The 14219-nt window shown below is 39.6% G+C and overlaps 2 protein-coding genes across 4 annotated transcripts in view; one reads left to right on the plus strand and one right to left on the minus strand.

The window, feature by feature from the left end:
- Positions 1-3891, minus strand: part of LOC118211530 (MICOS complex subunit mic25a-like) — a 77758-nt gene extending 73867 nt beyond the window's left edge. The window contains exons 1-4 of one of the 2 annotated variants that reach the window (XM_035388812.1): positions 3733-3891; positions 3553-3651; positions 951-1041; positions 573-624 (exon numbers count right to left, since the gene is read on the minus strand). In XM_035388812.1, coding sequence (XP_035244703.1) covers positions 573-624; positions 951-1041; positions 3553-3636 — 227 coding nt within the window. In that variant the 5' untranslated portion in view covers positions 3637-3651; positions 3733-3891. The remainder of the gene's footprint in view (positions 1-572; positions 625-950; positions 1042-3552; positions 3652-3732) is intronic. The other variant, XM_035388813.1, reaches the window with a different exon arrangement.
- A 2758-nt stretch (positions 3892-6649) lies between these two features.
- On the plus strand, positions 6650-13180 carry LOC118211652 (protein RER1-like). Of its 2 annotated transcripts, none has more exons than XM_035389020.1 (7): positions 6650-6752; positions 9027-9112; positions 9288-9392; positions 9528-9627; positions 9780-9858; positions 9971-10106; positions 10263-13180. In XM_035389020.1, exons 2-7 carry the CDS (start codon positions 9032-9034, stop codon positions 10350-10352), a joined length of 591 nt encoding a protein of 196 aa, XP_035244911.1. In that variant the 5' UTR covers positions 6650-6752; positions 9027-9031; the 3' UTR covers positions 10353-13180. The 2 variants fall into 2 exon arrangements, with proteins under 2 accessions (XP_035244911.1, XP_035244912.1); XM_035389021.1 differs by having other exon boundaries at positions 6681-6752; positions 9031-9112.
- Positions 13181-14219: the final 1039 nt, after the last annotated feature.

Raw genomic sequence — 14219 nt, forward strand, 5'->3', positions numbered from 1 at the left:
TTTGATTCTTTGGGGGCAGAAAAGCTAATGATTTTTAAAGGGTTCAAAAAATCAGACTAAAGAGCAGGTTGGGATTCAGATAATACTAAAACGGTGCCAAAACACATCAAACCCACCACCGGAGTTCAAATGCAGATTTTCTGTGTTCGTATTGTATTACTGAGGTTGTGTTTTTCTAATGTTTTGCATCATTTACCCCTACACGAATCTCACTTCTTCAGTCAGCTGTTTTTTTGAGGTTATTCAGGCATTTAATGTACTGAGTTCTTACTTCTAAAAAGCCACCGAGTGCTTTGCTCTTAAGGAAGCACTCTATCCCCCATATTAAAGGGTACATAAGAAATGCACAGTAGGATGAATCATCATTGCTGCCAAGTGTCAGTAAACCAGTGTAGAAATGACCTCCAAATCCAAATTAATTCCATGCCAGTTAGAATGTGAATTCTAACCACCTTTGTCAAGATGACACTCAAAACCAAAAATTCACACAATTTAAAATTCAGCATGTTGTCATTTTAAACTATTTTCAACATTTTCAGCGGGCACTGTGGAGGGACGCCCGGTCTACCCACCTGTGACGGAGCTCCTCCTGCACCTCGGGCGCAGTGGGTCCTGGCTGTGGGACTGAAAGTGACATCACTCATTACCAAACAACTCTTACATATCAAGACCATCACGCCATCACACCACTGACAGGCTCGTATTTTTCCATGAATGTGTCCTGCTTCTATATCGTTTCCTGGAGTGTCTTAAAATCAAATCATGTACACAGCGACAAAAAGTAAAACTTGACTGTACTCTCTGACTGCGTCCAGCGATCCTCTGTAACCTATGAAGTAGCAGCCGTAAGCCCTTTGTGGTTGCTGTTTGAGGCAGAAGCGCAGACTCATTGCGGTATCGGGTGAGGGGGTCGTGTGGACAGCGGAGGAGAAGGGGGCGGGGGGTCGTACCTGGGTCTCCTTTGGGGCTCCCTGTGGGCTTCGCCTGAGAGACTGGGCCGTGCACAGAGTCCCGCATCCTTTGCAAAACATCCTCAGAGAGCTGGACACAGAAACCTGGATTAGGAACTACACTTCCTCTCACACGCCATCTGCACCAAAAATTCAGCACTTCCTTTTTTGGCATTTCTGCAGCTGTCATTGGGTTTACCAGGACGGCATGGCCATCCGCCAAGTTACGGCTTGGTTAGGGCAGGCACTCAGGGTTTCCTACAGAAATAACCACAATGACCACAGACTTTCAGCCAATGGCAGAGCTTGAGTATTAGGACAGGGGGAGTTGCAGCTACATGACTACAAGGTAGGCCCTAAAACCTTGGACTACTGTTGCAGGCTTCGCCCAACCACGGGCCTGATCTGCAGGCCTGAAGCTGGGTACTAATGGAGTCCTTTCGCAACACCGTTACTCGCAGTGATTAAAATGATCAGGCAAGATAAATGACAGTCAGTTGATCTAGCTAGTTAAATAAGGGCAAAAAAATCTATTAATAAATATCGCAAAATAAACAACATTGTTAAAAATGGAAAATATTAAATAATAAATATCCTTCACGTACTCCAGCTCGGGAGTCCCTGGAGTAGATGTATCCCTAAGCACCAGCCTCGGGTAAAGTAGCATTACGTACAAATTCCTTTAGATTGGGATTATGGTTGGATCAGCTGATCATGGATTCATGCTCAGGGAATTAGCTAAAAATACAGTGAACTGGCTTTTTTGAACCAGGATCACCATACTGCCTTTATCGCATTCAAGTTCTTTTGTAAAACGCCTTCTGCAGTGGCTTCCCAGTCACCATCCGTGCGCAAAATCTGCTTGGCCTGACTTCACATCTCATTTTACAACTTATTTTCTGTTGATTTACTGGAAATAAAATCAAGGAACCAGAACCAATGGCCTTCTTATATTGCACATGATTTTTGTGCAATTAATGCAATTAATTCAAATTCTAAAAAGTTTCTTGTATGCAACTGGCGGAGGTTCTGAAACCGAAGTCCAGAGATCACCTGGATTCCACTGGAGGCTCAATAAAAATGTAAAAATAATAAATAATAAAAATAAGTGCTAAAGTGTTAAATATACGGTAATACATACCTTGGAGTTTCTATAGATATAAAATATAATGGCCTGTTAACCTGACCTGACCTGTAATGTTATTAAGGCCTGAACAAGCTTTATGAAAACAACAGAAAGTTTCAAGACATCCAGCAAGTTATTCTGTGGTACAAATCAATATAGATCACCAATACCTACCTACGGATACAGATGTTCCGCTGTTTCTTCGTGAAGCGCTCAAAACCCAAAACCAGAAATTTATCCATGTTTAGGTGAGTGCGCCAAAAAAAAAAAAAAAAAAAACGGGATGAACTAAGGCCAGTCTGCAGTAGGATGCTCTGTCATTCGCTCCGGTCAAACAAAAACGTTAAAAGTGCAACACTGGACCCGTTAGCAAGTAAGAATCTGAATAGATAGCAACCTAAAACAAGTGCACTGTGTACACGAGGAACGACGAATAATACAGAATCTGCAGCGGATTAAACCGACGCCTACACAGCTAACCAAGAAACCTTCCACCATTTGGTACTCACCAAAATCCAGTACACTGACTTCAGTCACAGACCGTGTCTGCAATTATTCACAGAACACGTGGGTGTGATTTAAACAATCTAAACAGACGATCGAGGACGACAGGGGATAATCACTTGCAATACCCATACAGTATGTTTCACTGTTCCATCACCCCCACTGAAAATGTATCTTTAACTACACAGATAATTATTTAAGGTATTTCCATTTAACAAAACGAATTATATTTAAATCTACAATATAAAATTGAATACAGAACTACTTATGCATGTAGTCCTACCGAGTGCATAGCAAACATCCAGCAATTATTCAGTACTTCATTAGCCAACAAACTAATTTGCCAGAAGCGGGAGAAAATAGTTATCTCTCAGCTTGCAACAAAACTCCGAGAGCACGAGCATCTGAATTCACTCTACACGCGCGAGACACAATCATCGTTTTTATCATCTGGATTACAAACATTTGCTCATGCATGTCGCTAAGGCATGGCAAACTGCAACAGGAAGCACTGCTTTTTGTGATGAGAACATGTCATTTGTGTCCTTTACAAAACCAAGTACTGTGGACAAGCAAGCGTTACACATCTGTAATAGCAAGCCTGCTCGTGAAATATCTGCTAATTAGCTAACTTTGCCACCGGATTGTCACCGACCGTAACCCACTGTCCATCGTGTCGCAGTATCAGGCATTGCACAGCAACCAGCATGCAAGGTTGCTCAGCCGAGTTCATATAAGGTCATGGAAACATTTAGTCGGCTAGCTGAAATATACGTACAATTTCCTTGTACATTTGGTTGCTAAGTGTTTCTGTACTATGAACACAAACCAGCGAAAAAGACAACCAGACAAAATTTACATATCAATGCAAGCTAATCATCTAACGGGCTAACAACAACACCCATAGCACTACATATCTTTCTAGTTAGCTTCATATGCTGTGCACTTGACAGTGGGTCAGATTTTCATTACCTTCACTCCATGTAAAACCTTGACTCTGTCGTCCTCGTCGAGCCCGAAAGACACTTTCCTGGTCGAACTCTCACCGGCGCCCATCGTCGCGACTGCAACCTGTACTTGTAGACAGTAAAAAGCTGTCAAAGCCGGGGTAGGGGGATGTAAGGGGTTTCCCTCGGGCAATTAAGAACTTACCCCAGTGCAATTGTCAGGCAAGTTCTCTCCAAGAAAGGTCAGTTCTAGGACATGGCAGTATTCTCAAATCGTATAGGAGGATAAAATAATGAAAATCCAATTACATTTTATCATGTATCATACACCCACGAGGAGCCGACTGGGTACTGTAGTTCAGTAGTGACGAAGAAAACTGGCAAAAAGCGTCAAAGCTGATTGGCTCTTAAACGGACAGTTCTCTCAAAAACTACAACTTTGTGCAAAACCCTTCAGTTTCATTTTTCTTTCTTTGAAAAACTGCTTGGCTTTTTCTGGACTAGGATCTTTCTGCAAAACATTACGATAAACATTTTAAGGTGAAATTGCTTCTTTAATGTGAGATCATTTTATATTGCAATACTGTTCATTTTGAACGTTAAAATGTATGCTTACAGTATACTTCTACAGTAAATGAAAACAATATTATTCTAAATAAGAATAACAATATCCTGCATATGAAGTTTCTTAAGAAATGTAAATAGTACGTATTTGGCATTTAGGGATTGCATGTAGATTCATTTTCCTAAAACCTATGCACAGCATATGCCCATATTCCGCCATGGTCTGAAGACCCATCTCTTCAAACTATACCTGGACTGACTAACTAACTATCACCACTCTGTGGGGCACTCCCTCTACTTATTTCCTATAGAACTTTCATGTTACACGTGAAACTCCTTTGCCACTTCATGTTACATGTACCTCCATCCAGCACTTATATTGTACTTTGTATCATTATCTTGATGTTGTCATGCCTCCTAGTTTGACTTAGCATAGGTTAGGTCAGAGAGTAATGTCTACTGTGTGAACTGGACTTAATGTGTTCATGGCTATGACTAACTGTTACAAGTTATTCATAGTACTGTATTCAATGAGTACTGTACCTCATCGGACCTGTGTTTTGTAGTTGTTCCAATGACCTTCAGTATGCACTTATTGTGCATCGCTTTGGATAAAGGCGTCTGCCAAATAAATGTAATGTAATGTAAAGCATATACGCCAAAGGTGTATCATATTGTGCAGAACAATATAAAAAGGTACACCTCTTCATAATTTAAACCACATACACTTTTAGCTTTGTATGTGAAACAATATTGAGCATTTTTGCTTACTTACTGTAAGTTTAACTGCACCACTGTAGAACAAATACAGTTCCACAGCACAACACACAGAATTTTATCTTAAATTAATTTGGCAGTCAGGTAAATGTAATAAAAAGGATAATGTATGTCCTTGTATGATCATTGAATAGTTGTATGCAATAATTACATCTTAGCTGGTTCTAATGTAAACTATAGGTAAATATATTAATTTATCAGGTCTAATATTTATGTTGTATTTCACAAAGTCTCTGGATTCTAAAACTTAAGAGAGAAAATTAGTCTGCACAATAAATATGCCAAGACTATCTTTCAGAATTACTAGGGGTACAGTTGTTTCCAAAACTCCTATAACTGGACCGAGAGGCACAGCACTTGGTTAAGATAGAATATTAAATCGAACTTCAACTGTTTCCAATTAGTATAATGAAATTCATTCTTATTTATTAAACAAGTTTTTAAAAATACCCATTTATAAAAAGGATAGTCTTCAGATTGTAATTGCTGTGTGAACTAGCTGAACATGGGGGTCAGGGAATTTCGTGACATTTCCTCTGTTTAGCCAGCAGGCAACAAAAATTGTTTTAAAAAGTATCGGGCTAAAGTACATGTTTTGCATGTTTTTAACACCCAGGCCATATATTTAGGTACTTAGAGAAGGTTCTGATTACCAGCCAGGTTTACAATGGCAAGTATAGGGCATTCTAAAGCAAGAAAATATACTGTAATTCCACATCAGTACAGTGACATTATGCCGTCAGTGGTTGTACCTATGTATATTACCCAATTATTCTTCAAATAAATTATGTTTATTATTTTTGTTTGGAACTTATTTCATATTGCACATGCAACCTGAGACCAATGTGCTCAAGAAAAGAAGTACCAGCATATTAAAATTGATAATAATGTTTATAATTGTGAATGAATGCAATAAAATTATTGCATTCATCATGTATTTATGAATCCATTACACTCATAAACCTGTTACTGAATTTCTTAGACATGCAATTGAATGTCCATTTTATTCCTTCCAATACCTGTGCTTAAAAACAACACAATACACTGGCAAGTGATCTTAGGTCCCTTGCCAGATGTCAAGTTAATTAAGTACAATAGGTACTTGTATAACTGGTGCATGCAGCATTAACTAGTGCACCTTTTTAATCAATTAACACTGCCCTGAAGATTGGCTTCAAGTCATTTTATGACCATAATTCAGGAAGTCTAGCACGAATTAGCTAATTTAAGCAAGTTCCCAATAGGATTTCCTTGAATTGATAGCTCGGTTGAACTCATTGTGTTGGTGTATCAGTTTGGCCTCAACAGATTAATTTGAATGTTAGAGCATAATAAAAGGCTGTAGCTCAGAAATGCTGTGTGGCTAAATGAGCTGCGATCTGGTGTAACTTTCAACGTTCAGTTGAAACTTCAACCAAATGTGTTTTCCAGGTTTTCTCATGCACATAATACAATTATTCTACTTTTATAGTATCATACTCTTGATATGTATGCATAATACATAAAATGTCCTGACATACATTTGTTGACAACCCCCCCCCCCCCCCCCCCCCCCCCCCCCAAATTGCACCTTCAGTTATAATTTATTTGATGGTTGCCCAGAATTGACATTAAGAGTGGACATAAAATTAATTTCTTTTTTTTTACTGAAAGAAAAATTAACTATAAAATATAATTTATTAACACGCTTTCAAAAATATCCGAGTGTTTAACCTTAAAATCAATTGTTACTATTGTTGAGGTCAGCCAATGTTTCTATCTGGGCTCTGTTAATCTTGTCTGCCGTATTTCCTGAACAAATCGCTGTGGAAGTACTGACGTGTTCACATTCTGAGAGCTGCTCCACAAGAGGGAAGCCCGAGCGGAGTAACACAGAGGCAGCAGGTGAGAAACTATAATGGTTTTGCTGGTAGGGCTCTTATTTTCGTAAACTGTAACGCGTGTTGTAAAGGGTCACTCTGTATTATATGCAGCCTATTACTAAATAGTATCGGTTCTTTTTCTTTTATAGCACATCTCAATGAACATTTAACTTCCTGTAGCCGAGTGCTTGCCGGAAGTGAGTTGTTCATTATGCGGGCGTTTGTGGGTAGTTGGTGTTCTGTGTGATTGAGCTGTGATGCAATTGATACTGCTGAAAGGAGATAACAAACTACAAAAACCGGTTGTTCTCCAATAGCGATTGCGATGGGAATGTACTCATTAGCTTATGGGAATAATAGTCCAATTTTACTTTTCGATCGTTTGTTTGAAATATAAACGCTAGTAGGAAAAACTACATATTCCAGACAGACAGTTGAACGTTAGCTAACGTTTACCTTGATGGCTTATCAGGTTCATTATAGTAGCATAGCTTGTTGGCTCACTAACTAGCAAGAAACAAGGCTACTTTGGCAGTAAACCATAGCTGGCTAGCTAACCATCCTTTGTTTTGAGAACGCATTTTAATTTATGTTTGGCCGTTATCATTAATTTATCATTAAGCCGATTGCTTAATGATTTGTTGATAGGTAATGTTAGGTAGATTTCTTATCAGCTAACAAGCTAACCAGAGATGTCCAGCGACAGCTAATTAGCCCATGTAATAATATATAACTAGTACTAAAGTATGCTGACGTTTCTTGAATGAAAACGTGAATACCGTATAATAGCATACACGATCAATCGGTAGATTTAAAGCTGGGTCGTGTAACAATCAAAGTTGCCTAATTAAATAATTTTAAAATCATCTTTATTTGTTCTTCGTATTTGATATTCCCACAATGGGCGGCTGATTGTCTAGCAGGACTTAAGCTTGCCATACCACCCAGTGACGAGCTAGAAAGCAAGATGTTTCCTTTTGAACAGTCTTGCAGACGTCGAGCTAACTTGCCATTTAATATTTTGTGATTCGAAGGTTTGAAATATCGTTAACACATTGGGGGACGGTAAAAGGTCACACAGTTCCGGTGTTGATGTCTAGCCTTCACCCCCTTCTTGTCTGCAACATCTTGCCTGCAGGATCATGTCAGGGTCACTAGAGCAGTGGTTCCCAGCCTTGGTCCTGGGGACCCCATGTGTATGCTGGTTTTTGTTCTAGCCACAGTTGCAATCCCAGAATATTAACAAGATGTTAATTTTTCTTATTTGGGTGCTATTTATGTTTAGAGGGATTATTTGCCCTTTTAAACCACATTTTCAGAAATAGCTATGCATGCGATGGAGAATAAAAGTCCGATGTGCACATTGTGCTTATTGTGCCATGTTGCAAACAGCTACATTAAAAGAAGTAACAAAATTATTTAACTGTTCAAACTGTGATGTAGGAGATGGAAATTAATAAAAAAGAACTGAATAATGTCCACTTTGGGTAATCGCTGAACAATTCCAGTCTCAACTACCAATCCATTAATAGGAGCTGCCAGGCTTCCATTAACCTTGCCAGTTAGATAATCTGTTATTTATTTTAACTGAGTAAATCCTAGTAGCTCTTTAAAAAAAAATGTGTGCAGCTTCAATTAGCTACATTCAGAAAGCATGAGTTTCAAAAAAAAAAAAAAAAAAATGAATCTGGCACTTTGTAACTGCAGACAGTAGACATTGTGACTGTATGCCAGGGTGATGTTGCTAGAAGGCCTTTGTAGGAAAATATCCTGCCTCGCTAAGGGGCTTGACTAAGTCTTTTGGTGATTAGGTAATGTTGCTGCACTAGAACTGGAAGACCGTGGTTCGATTACCACATCTGACAAGGAAGCTCTTCGAAAATCCACCACCTGCCACAGTTCCAGTTCCTTTGATTTATCAGATAATAAGCTCACATATGGTTTTGGTCAACTGAAAGCATCCCAGAAACAGAATCTAGGAGGCAATACCTCTGTATTAAAATAAAACATTTTCTGTGTGAATCCAAAATGTCAATTTCAGCCTCCACAAAAAATCAGGCTATATTGTACATTTTATCTGAGATATTGGGATGTGGAACTATAACAGTATTTAATATCTCCAAAAACTGAGAGTACTCAGCATATGCATCAAGTCTGTTCAAATGAATGGTTGCGATAAAGTAAATCAGAGTCTAATGGGTGTGGGGTTGTTCGATTAGGAATCCAATGACCTGCTAGTGCTAGGGCCCTAGTCAATGGTGTGTGAATCGTCAGTTGATTCCGTTTCCTTCCTCAGACAGAATGTCAGAAGGGGACAGTACAGGAGAGTCCATTCATGGGAAGGCATCTGTAATCGGCAGCTTTTTCGGTGGCATCGGGCAAGTATGTCTGCATTTCACTTATTCCATTTTCGAATGTAAGTCAGGTAATTACTCAACTTAAGCCCAGAATTCACAGTTTCACTTAATGACATCTGGGATGGGAAACTGAAAGTGAAAAAATGTCACTCTCCCAAAAACTCATGGCATCTCTGTAATTATTATTTTCTGTTTTTCAGGTTTATCAGTCATGGTTGGACAAGTCGACACCCTTCTCTGCCGTGCGATGGGGAACCACCCTTCTGTTAACTGCTATTTACATGATTAGAGTATATCTATTACAGGTACATCGAGGCAGCACTGTAATCTTTTCTACATGTACATTCTTCTGGTGCTCATATGAATTGTGAACATGAGGTCATTTCAGCTGGTGGCCTTTCATAAATGCTAATTTCTCATCGTTTTTCTGACAAATGCAGGGATGGTACATAGTTACGTACGCTCTGGGGATTTACCATCTGAACCTGTTCATCGCTTTCCTGTCACCGAAAGTGGACCCGTCATTACTGGATGACATGGGCAAGTCTAACTCAATGATTCATTTAAATACTAAAGGCTGTTAAGCAGTGTACAATAAAAGTAACTGCTCATCGATCAAAAAATGCATTCTAATCAGGCTCAGATTTTTCAGTGTTTTTTTCACATAAAGCTTTCTCATCTCTGCGTTATAGACGAAGGGCCTACATTACCCACAAAGCAAAACGAGGAGTTCCGGCCGTTCATCCGGAGGCTGCCAGAGTTTAAGTTCTGGTGAGAACTCGGCACCGGTCTTAAGAACAGCTACCACGGCTATACTGTTCATCTGGTCTTTACATCTACACGCTGCCTGTTTTAATGGCTGTTGCTGTCCTGTCTGTTGTAGGCATTCTGCCACAAAGGGCATTGTCATTGCGATGATCTGCACCTTCTTCGAAGCCTTCAACGTGCCCGTGTTCTGGCCAATACTAGTCATGTACTTCATCATGCTGTTCTGCATCACCATGAAGAGACAGATAAAGGTATGGACACCTGAAAAAGGGCATTCTTTCTGTTGACCGAAAGTTGGCTCAAAATTTACAAGCTCTACATTGTTCTGGTAATGACAGCTTGTTTTATATATTAACGTTATTATTCTGAACCTATGTTTGAATTGATTGTTTTCTTTGCTTTTGCAGCATATGATCAAGTACAGATATATACCCTTCACACATGGGAAGAGGACCTACAAAGGGAAGGATGACACGGGGAAGACTTTTGCAAGTTAAAACATGCCCATTTAAATTTAATGTCATCAAAAATTAGTGGGTTAGGAAGGGTATGAGTTGGGGTGGGGGATTGGTTTAAAAAAAGAAAAAGAAATTTGTTATGAGCCATTGTAACAGTGCAGGGTTGGAGGTGGGCAGATTGGTTTCTTGAGCAGTTATGCTGTCTAGGATCCAGAACATTTTCTGCCTGTGGGTTTCTGAGCAAAAGCAGCTCCGAGTTCGTTTTCTGCCCTTGTAACCCTGCAGTGAAAAATTGCATTTTCATAAAGCGCCTTTCAAAGAACTCGCTGCGCTTGGCGATAAGCGGGAAGAGGGAGGGGGGACTCTCACTGAGGAGCCCCCACCCTCGGGTGTGAAGGTGTGGTACTGAACGCAGGGCCAGTCTTATATTTGGTGCTGTTCCTCTGACACCTTCGGGGACAGAGAACTAGAACCGTGCTCAAACCTGTGGTCAGGTTGTAGTCCACCTTCCACAGTGGCTTTAGTCAGTGCATTTGAATGGGACTGAATGGGACGACACGCATCTAGATGAAAACTATTAGATCCTCACGTCACGTCAATTTTTAGGTATTTATTGACAAGTTCAAATTAACCTCACTCAGAATCGCCAAAAACATGCTTTGCCTTTTGAAATGGATTTGTTTTTTTAAACTACATCGTTCCACCATGGTGCTGCATTTGTGAATCACGGCACATTTGTTTTTCAACCCTCGAAACGTACGTTTAAAGATGATGACGATCGCCGCTAATCCCCACCATTAGTTTTCCTGCCAGCGTAATGTTATTCAGAGAGGTACAACTGCTTCAAGGCATGGCTGGATATCCCCTGTGAAGCATCTCACTACTACAACCCCTGCCCCCACCCCCCAAAGCACCCCCTTTTCCCCACACAGTTACACCCCATAACTTCACCATTCCAGAAAATCGTAAGTAAGTGTGAAAGAAACTGGCACACCCTACGAAGGAGCTCGACTGCAGAACCAGCGTCACACCTGCTTCAAATCGGGCATCATATCTGTAGATGTCTCGCCACCTCACGACTCAAGCAGGATTGGCTTGGCAGGATTTGATTAAGATGGGTACACTTCAGTATCCACAATATTTCCAAATACCTGAGATATGCGTATGGCTTTGCTCTAAGTCCCAGCTCCTCAGACTGTAGGAATTCCTCATGTTGTCTTGTGTAATTTTCACATTTTCATTCAGTGGTTCAATTTTTCAAGGTTTTCCTCCAAGCAGCCCAGTCCTTTTTCCATAATTCATAAAAATGTTATTTACACTGCTACTTTATTCATGTAGGCGAAGCACTGGAAGTAGAAGTAGTAGGCCTACCTATGGTTGGAGACTGCATTCAGTTTGACAAGAAATATTTTTTAAATGGAAGCAATCTCTGCCTTGAAAAATCTCTACCTTATTTAATGCACATATTTTGTGTTAGATTCTGGTTTGGGCAAGATAATTGGCATTGATATAAGTAACAACAAATGATTTTCACCCCTAACACACCCTCCCTCTCTTTTGGTATCCTGAGTTTGGTGGGCCAATCAGCAGCATCCTGTTGAACGAGATCAGGTATAATAATGATGCTCAATATCTGAATATTTCAAAAACAGAAATTCCTTTGTGAAGCATCTAACCTGGGGAAAAGGATCAACTTTACAAGCCTAGTTATAAAGGACTTTCTATAACTCATAAGACACACAGTCACACCAACTGCCTATCAAACTGTGTGCAACCTTAAATAAACCACTGTTTTGTAGGTTCCCAATCTTTTGCTTTTGTCCAGGCTGCATTCTCAGCTGGGTGATCTCCATCATACTGCACGCTTCGTATTCCACTGCTCTCTTGCCGAATTTTGCTTTGGTCCTACCGGAAACCGCACACAGAGCATGGCTCTTTTTGACTTGCTTATTGTATAATTTGAATGGTTAGTTTTCATTGGTTGTTAGTTGCCCTTCACGGTTTGTATACCCGTCACTGAATATTAATTTGTTAGGGTTTGACTCATCTTGTGAGACGCGTGCAGACGCAATTATCATATCTCGTGGGATGGGACGTACGTTTAAGGTGTTGAGTCCAGATACGATTTTGGCATGCATGCGCCGGATTTTGTGGCAAGTTCACAAGAACACAATGTGTTCAGTAGTCAGCGCAAAAATATCCCCTTCCTCGTGCACACTGGTGTTGTGCACTCTAACCATTCCTATCAAAACCTTTGATTCTCCTGCAGAACGAAGAAATGTTGGGTGCTTCTAAGATTTAGGTCTTGCAAATTGCTGAGATGTATAGACTTTTAATCATTTTTACGTATGGCGGTTTTTCAGTGTGCCAGAGACGTCCTGTGATATGACTGATGTGGTTTTTGTAAACCTGGGATTCAAATCTGGAAATCCTGAAAATGTCAGTATAGGGAAGGACCAAGCATTCTCCCTAAAGTGCATAAGGGTTCTGGTGACTGTCTTTATATTTTAAAGATTAAATGGCCTGAGATTATTTTGATTGTATTTCCTTAAAACATGCTACAGTATTTTCAGTTGTTTAAATTGTCAATGTCATTAAAAAAAAGGTTATAAATTTGGTAAATCGCTTTTACAATGTGTTCATCAAATAAAATAAATTGCATGTTATAAGTGCAAAGCATTCAAAAAACTTCTGATATTTTTCAGTCAAAGTCCTGTTAAACCCTAATATACAGATGTCCATATTATTTGTAACATTAAGAATATGTGTTGTTCTTTTTATTATCATTTAAGTCTTGAACATCAATGTCGATGATCTAACAGATGATTTTAGTCTGATGTGTGGAAATAAAGCTATATTGAAATAAGTGCTTTTGTAACGCAGTGTCTTGTGCGTAACGCAGTGAACTTGTGTGTACACCCATCTATGTATGACTGTAATACAGGAGAAAGCAAACCTTTGCATATTATACATTTGCAAGAGGAAGGAGCTTTGCACGGACAATTTAATACACCTGCTCTGTAGTGCCTGAGTTCTGTGTGGTTTCCGCATACCACACATTTACAATATTTGCTAGGCTAACAGCCCTGTGAATTTGGGTCTATATGTTACAAATCAGGACGCATTTATGTTCTGCATTTTCAATCTGGAAGTAACCACAAACTCCGTCTGGTAGGAAAGTTGGAATTTATACTTGTATCAAGTTCTGATCAGTGTTCTTGGTTTTTGTTTGAATACACAACCACATACCACATCCTGACTCTATATATTACTCTAGAATCTAGATGTATAGCCCCCACCGCCACAGGAGGAGACTGCTTCACAGAATCCGACAACTCTCACTATGTCAGGTAGCTGGCATCTGCTATTGTTAGGTAACTAATACAGCTAGCTAACTTTGTTCTCTAAGACCCTGTACTTGGCAAGTTTGCTAGCCCACTTCGATAAATAATTAATCATTTCTGCTTTTAGCTGAACTAGCGGAAATGTACATATATGTACATTTGCTGTCTTTCTATGAAACCAGATATAGGCTGTCACTTTCAAATGTAAATTTCAAATATTTATTTAGATTCATCAAGGAAAAAAAAAAACATCCTGGATAAGAGAAAAGTTTACATTTTTGGCAGAGAGATTAAATACCCTGCTCACGGGCAGCACCGGGTCTAGGAATCTGGCCCACAATCTCATAGATACAGGGCTGCTTCTCTGTCTCTTATTCTATACAGCTGCATTTAAAATTTTTAAATGTATACATTGCAAAAAATACACTTTTTAGCAGCCACGTAAGGCAAAGCCCATTTCAACTGGCACGTTGAATTCAATTGTCCACAAACTTATACGCTCTAGCTTTTCAGTCAGTAGACTTGTCATGAACAGACTATTGTATAAGGCATACGTTAGCAA

Source organism: Anguilla anguilla, chromosome 13 (genome assembly GCF_013347855.1).
Source record: "Anguilla anguilla isolate fAngAng1 chromosome 13, fAngAng1.pri, whole genome shotgun sequence".
NCBI classification, from domain to species: Eukaryota; Metazoa; Chordata; class Actinopteri; order Anguilliformes; family Anguillidae; genus Anguilla; species Anguilla anguilla.

What these genes read in the sequence shown, in the direction of transcription:
- LOC118211652 (XM_035389020.1), top strand. Translation starts at nt 9,032, where the DNA reads ATGTCAGAAGGGGACAGTACAGGAGAGTCCATTCATGGGAAGGCATCT. An exon ending in TTAGAGTATATCTATTACAG is followed by an intron (nt 9,393 to 9,527) that starts GTACATCGAGGC and finishes TGACAAATGCAG; the next exon opens with GGATGGTACATAGTTACGTA. An exon ending in CTGCCAGAGTTTAAGTTCTG is followed by an intron (nt 9,859 to 9,970) that starts GTGAGAACTCGG and finishes TGTCTGTTGTAG; the next exon opens with GCATTCTGCCACAAAGGGCA.